Genomic DNA, 5354 nt, shown 5'->3' on the forward strand with positions numbered 1-5354 from the left:
CCGCCGAGCAGCGCGGACAGGAATGTGCCCAGCGCCTCCGGCGCCAGATCACACCTCAACTCTACGAGATCGCTCAGGAGTGACACAGCCGCCGTTGCGCGCTTGGCCGCCGGGTCCTTGTTCCCATCCGTGCCGCTGGCTGCGTGCTCGTCGGGATCGGCTCGCTGCTGCTGCTGCTGCTGCTGCTGCTGCTGCTCATGGCGCCCCTGCCGCAGCGCGCGAGCCGCCGCAATCAGCAGCTCGTCGCCCAACTCCGGCGCCAGTGCCCTGAGCTGGTGATGCGACTGCCGCTCCCTCCGCTGCTGCCGCTGCTCCCCCTCCTGCTGCCCCTGCGCCGCTGCCCGCGGTGGCGGCGCCGCGTGAAGTGCGCAGCGTCGCAGCGCGCGGGCGGCAGCGTGGAGGTCGGCGAGGCCGGCCTTTGGCAGCTGCCCCCGCAGCCGCTGCTGCCAGGTCAGCAGCCAAGCGTCGGGCGGGCGGGCGCGCGCGCTGCGAGCGGCAAACCAGGACCGATGGGGGAGCGTTTAGGCATGGCAAGTGCAAGTACAATCGATTGGGACGTAGTAGCTACGTGCTCGCTGAGCTGCTGATGCAAATCACAAAGCAAGGTGCCCTGGACACGGTTGAAAACGCAACCCACCTGTAAAGCCGCCGCAGCATCCCCGCTAGGGCCTGCACGTCTGCCCCGCGAACGCGCTGCGCCAAGCAGCGCCACAGCCGCTCCTCCGCGCGTGCGAGCGCCGCCCGCCGCGGCGAGTGCCGCGCCGCAGCGCCGAGCAGCAGGCCGGCATTGTCCACGTCGCGATCGCCGTCGTCGCTGCTGTCGCCGCCGCCACCGCTGCCGCCGCCGGCCGCGGCTTCTGCAGACGCGAACGCCGCCACGCTGTCGGCCGCGGCCACCCACCAGTCGGCGTCCGCCGGCTGCAGCGCGGGCGGCCACGCGGCCACTGCCTGCAGCACCTGTGCGAGCCGACGCGCGCTCAGCGCCCGCAGTGCGGGCGGCGGCAGCGCATGCGCGACTGCCGCGGCCTCTGCTGCGCTGGGCTGGCGCCCCAGCTGCGCAAAAAATACATGTGCAACTCGAGCCACCTGCTCTGGTGACGATTGAGGCGTGTTTCTCAACGCCGCTGTGCCTATCAGATACAGCTCTGCGTCAGCCGCAGACTGCAGCAATCGCTGCTGGGGGCCCGCGCCAACAGAACCCCCACTGTCCCGGGTGACGCGCCGCGGCCGATGCCCGCGCTGCGGCCCGTGCGCACTGCTGCTGCTGTTGTCGCCACCGCTGCCGCTGCTGACGCTTGCATGCGCCGGCAAGTGGCGGATGCCAAACGCGGCGAGCGCCTGCGCGACAAGCAGCAGGTCCTCAGTGGGCGCGGATCCGCAAGCCCGCGCGCCTGCGGCGAGCAGAGCCGGCGCCAGGGAGCGCGGCGGCCGGCAGGCCCGCGCCAGCTCGGCCGCGCTGGCGGCAGCCTCGGCCAGCTCCGGCGACGACATGCTGCCCGCTCGCAGCGCGACTTGCTGCAGCAGCCCCGCCCTCAGGCGCGCGGCGCCGCTGCCGCGCCGCTGCCCTTCCTCTATCCCTCCCTCTTCCTGCTGCTGCTGCTCGCTGCCGGTGCCAATGACGAGCGGGTGCTGTTTGTGCCGCCGCCGCAGCCGCCGGTCGAGGCTCGCCATCGACCATGCTGCCCTGGCCACTTCCGACAGAGTGGCGAGCGGCAGCCGCCGCGCCGCGGCGGCGCAGCACGCGTCGAGCCACGCGTCGCCCGGCGGCGGGGCGCCGCCGTGCGCGCAGGCGCGCGCCGCGACCCACAGCAGCGACAGGGCCTGGGCGCCCTCCGCTGGTGGGTCCTTCGGCAGCAGCCTCCCGATGCTGCTGCCTTCACTCCTGCTGCTGCTGCTGCTGCTGCTGCTGCTGCTGCTGCTGCTGCTGCTGCTGCTGCTGCTGCTGCTGCTGCTGCTGCCCGATCCTGCCCAGGCAAACGCCTCCAAGTCTAGTGCAGACAGGCCCTCGCCGCCTCTCCGGGCAGCTTCCTCAACCGCAAGCTCCCGCAGGAGCGCCAGCTCAGCACGCACCTGCAGCTGCTCCTCATCGACTGCCGCCCGTCCCATTCCATGTCCATGCGCCTGCGTATCCCGCCCGTGCTGCTGCTGCTGCTGCTGCTGCTGCTGCTGCTGCTGCTGCTGCTGCTGCTGCTGCTGCTGCTGCTGCTGCTGCTGCTCCCATTGTTCCCCGCCTGCCAGCTCTGAGTCCACTTGTCCAAGCAGGTGGTGAGCAGCTGCCGCTACATTTGCCAGCCCCTGAGGTGTGAAGCCGCGCAGCTGCCGCGCAACCGCCTCGCGGCACGCACGCGCCCACGCGGCGCCGGGCGGCAGCCCAAAGCGCCCGGCCGCCCACAGCGCGTTTGACAGCTGCTGCGGGCTCATTTCTGGGACGGCTGCCAGTGAGGCGTTCAACCATGACGCGAGCCGCTCTCTACTGGGACGCAGCTCGAGCGTGGCGAGCGCCCACAGGGTGTTGCTGACGGCCTGGGGCGCCGGCGCGCGGCGTTCCTTCATGCCGCCGCCGCCGCCGATGCCTGGTTTGCTGCTGCCTGCTTCGCCGCTGCCCCTGCTGCTTGCTGCACCCCAGACATTGCCTACAGCACACAGGATCGGCTGTCGCAGCCGCGCCGGCGGCGCAGAGTGCAGCACCGCCGCCGCATGCAGCGCGTTGCTGAGCTCTTGGGCCCCAAACGCAGGCAGAAGCTGCCCGGCAGCTTCCCAGAACGCCTGCATCCACCTGACCCCCGGGTCGCAGCCCAGGGCCGCGGCCGCCCACACCGCGTTCGACAAGTCCTGGGGGTGCAGCGCCGCGACCCCGCGGCCAGCGCCGCCGGCGCCAGACGGCAGCATGTGCCGTCGCAGGCTTTCCAGCAGAAGAGTCACGGTCTCTTTGGGCGCCGCGCAGCGCGCCGCGGCGAGCGCCCAGAGCACGTTCGACAGCTGCCGCGGCTCGCAGGCCTGGAGATGCGAGCACGCGAGCTGCTCGGCGGCCTGCACCATCCACTCCCTGCACGCCCCCACGTCCGCGTCCCCGCTGCCCGCGGCGCCCGCGGCGCCGGCGGCGGCCGGGCCGCCGTCGGGCATGCGCCGCTGCAGCAGCTGCGCGCAGTGCGTCACGGCGGCGGCCCGGTGGATGTGATTGGCAGCCGCCCCCGCAACTTCCAGGAGGTCACGGACTGCCTGCCAGTCTTTGCACTGCTTGATCAGGCCCATCAGCCGGCGCGGATCCGCGACCGCTGCGTCAGCGGTCGGCCCCGCTGCACCGGGCGGGCGTTGCGGCGCCCGCCGACGGCCCTCTGGCCGCGGCTGCGCGTACCGGCCGTGCGGCCGGCCGGCGCCGCCGGCTGGCTGCTGATCCTGCTGCTCCTGCTGCTGATAATGACTTTGGTGATGATGAGTTCGCTGCTTTCGGTTGGGCTGGCCTTGTGGGGCCGGCGGACCCACTCGGTCGCGCTCAGCCTCGGCCCCATCGGCGGCGCCGCCCCACGGCTGCTTGAGCTGGCGCAGGGCGGCCCCTTGGTCGCGCACCTGTCAAAAGCGCAAGCGGAGGCATCATCAAATTATTGAGTCGCTTCATACTGGCGCATCACATTGCCTGCAGCAAAGAGCAAGTCAGCAGGATGCACACGCACTGTGCGCACCGCTGCTGCCGCCGCCAGGCGCCACCTGCCGCTCCCGGCTCCTTTGATGGCTCCATAACATTTACATTGGGGCCTCCAATGTATTGAAAGGGCCATGCCTGTCACGACAGCCTAGATTGGGCGAGAGAGAACGCCATCAGCAGTAATACTGCAAGTAGGTCATATACACGTGTCACAAATGCAATTGGATATTTTCCGACTTCAGATATGAAGGGCTCTTGGATGCAGCACCTATGGCAGCGGGCGGCGAAGCACTAGCAGCAGCAGTGCATACACTTCGGCACTTGCTGCAGGCATACGATCTCAGCACAATCAGCTTACTACGATTGCACATTGCCTTTTTATACATTATTAAGATTGCAACAGCACGTTAAGCGTGCCTCCATAGGATGGCTCTCGCTTCGCGATCCGGCGTCGGTGCTCGCTGCGTCACACCAATACTAACGGCGCATTCCATCCGCTTGCGTCCCTTTGTGGCTCTCCGCTTAGCTTCCAGGCCTCAGTGGACGCAGCCAGATCGGTCATCGGCCATGCCGCGGCAGCCCAGCGCGACCAGCGCAGCCCAGGCAACGCCAGAGGCCTCCCAAGCAGCCTGGAGCCCCAGCGAGCCGACCTACATCTGCACCAGCGTGACCGCGGACAGCGTCGAGGGCGCGCTCGCCGAAATCGAAGAGGCGTCGGCTGCGGGCGTCGATGTCATTGAGCTGCGCCTGGACTTTCTCAGCACATTCGACCCGTCCTCTGACCTCAAGCGCCTGATGGACGCCTGCAAGGTGCCCTACATTGTCACGTACCGCCCCACCTGGGAGGGGTGAGCTGCCGGGCGGCGGTCAAGCCACGTGGGGTGCCGGCGCAGCATCTATGCGCTGGGCGTGTTTTTTTGTGGTGGGGGCCCGAAAATGTCGACAGCGTGGCACGGCTGCGAAAGTGAGCCGCCGGTCGCAGCAGCTGCTGTCGCGCTGGTGTCGCGGCCGCCACGCTCGCGCCCTGCTCCAAGCAGGCAGCTGCGGCGGGGTGCGGCTTGACCAAGGAGCAGTCGACGTTTGCGACGGCTGCAGGGCTTGGGAGCGCCCTCGGTATGGCTGAATGACCACCCCTACAAGCTCAGCGCACCAGCTACATCCCGTCCCTGCTCCAGTCCCCGCAGCTGCGACACCCGCCACGCCACGCACCCTGCAGCCACTCCCCTTCCCAACCACGCCATCCCCAGCACCTTGCCGACACCTTCCCTTCACCTTGCCCCTGCAGCGGCAACTACTCGGGCCCCGAGCCCGAGCGCCTGGCCACCCTCAAGTATGCGGCCATCCTGGGGGCGCCCTATGTGGACGTCGAGTTCAAGGCCGCCCACCTCTTCTTCGCCGAGAGTGAGCGCCGGCTGCCATGGTTGTGTGTCGCCACCCCGCAAACCGGCCGGCGCCCACGGCTGCCCCAGCGGCGCGGCCATGGCCGCTCTGGGGCCGGCGAACGGGCCGACGGTGGTTTTGGCACACATGCTGGATGCTTGATGGTGGACTGTACCGTCTCATCTGTCCACACCCCCCTTGGATGCGCACACACAGACACGTCACCAGGCGCGCACTTCCTTTCACACACGCGCACGCGCACACGCACAGGCACACACACAAACACACACACGCACGCACACATACAATCCTCGCCGACCCCCCCCCCCCC

The 5354-nt window shown here is 69.3% G+C and overlaps 2 protein-coding genes across 2 annotated transcripts in view; one reads left to right on the top strand and one right to left on the bottom strand.

Moving 5' to 3' along the window:
* Positions 1-564: 564 nt before the first annotated feature.
* MNEG_11999 (hypothetical protein) lies at positions 565-2421 on the bottom strand (the record flags this gene model as incomplete). Its single annotated transcript, XM_014039528.1, has 1 exon — positions 565-2421. One exon carries the CDS (start codon positions 2419-2421, stop codon positions 565-567), a length of 1857 nt encoding a protein of 618 aa, XP_013894982.1.
* Positions 2422-4210: 1789 nt separating this feature from the next.
* The window catches only part of MNEG_12000 (dehydroquinate dehydratase/ shikimate dehydrogenase), a gene marked incomplete at both ends in the record, with an annotated part of 3502 nt that continues 2358 nt past the window's right edge, over positions 4211-5354 (top strand). Inside the window, 2 exons of the mRNA XM_014039529.1 lie at positions 4211-4491; positions 4929-5044. Of these exons, the coding sequence (XP_013894983.1) occupies positions 4211-4491; positions 4929-5044 (397 nt within the window). The remainder of the gene's footprint in view (positions 4492-4928; positions 5045-5354) is intronic.

This window comes from Monoraphidium neglectum (genome assembly GCF_000611645.1).
Source record: "Monoraphidium neglectum strain SAG 48.87 unplaced genomic scaffold scaffold03007, whole genome shotgun sequence".
NCBI classification, from domain to species: domain Eukaryota; kingdom Viridiplantae; phylum Chlorophyta; class Chlorophyceae; order Sphaeropleales; family Selenastraceae; genus Monoraphidium; species Monoraphidium neglectum.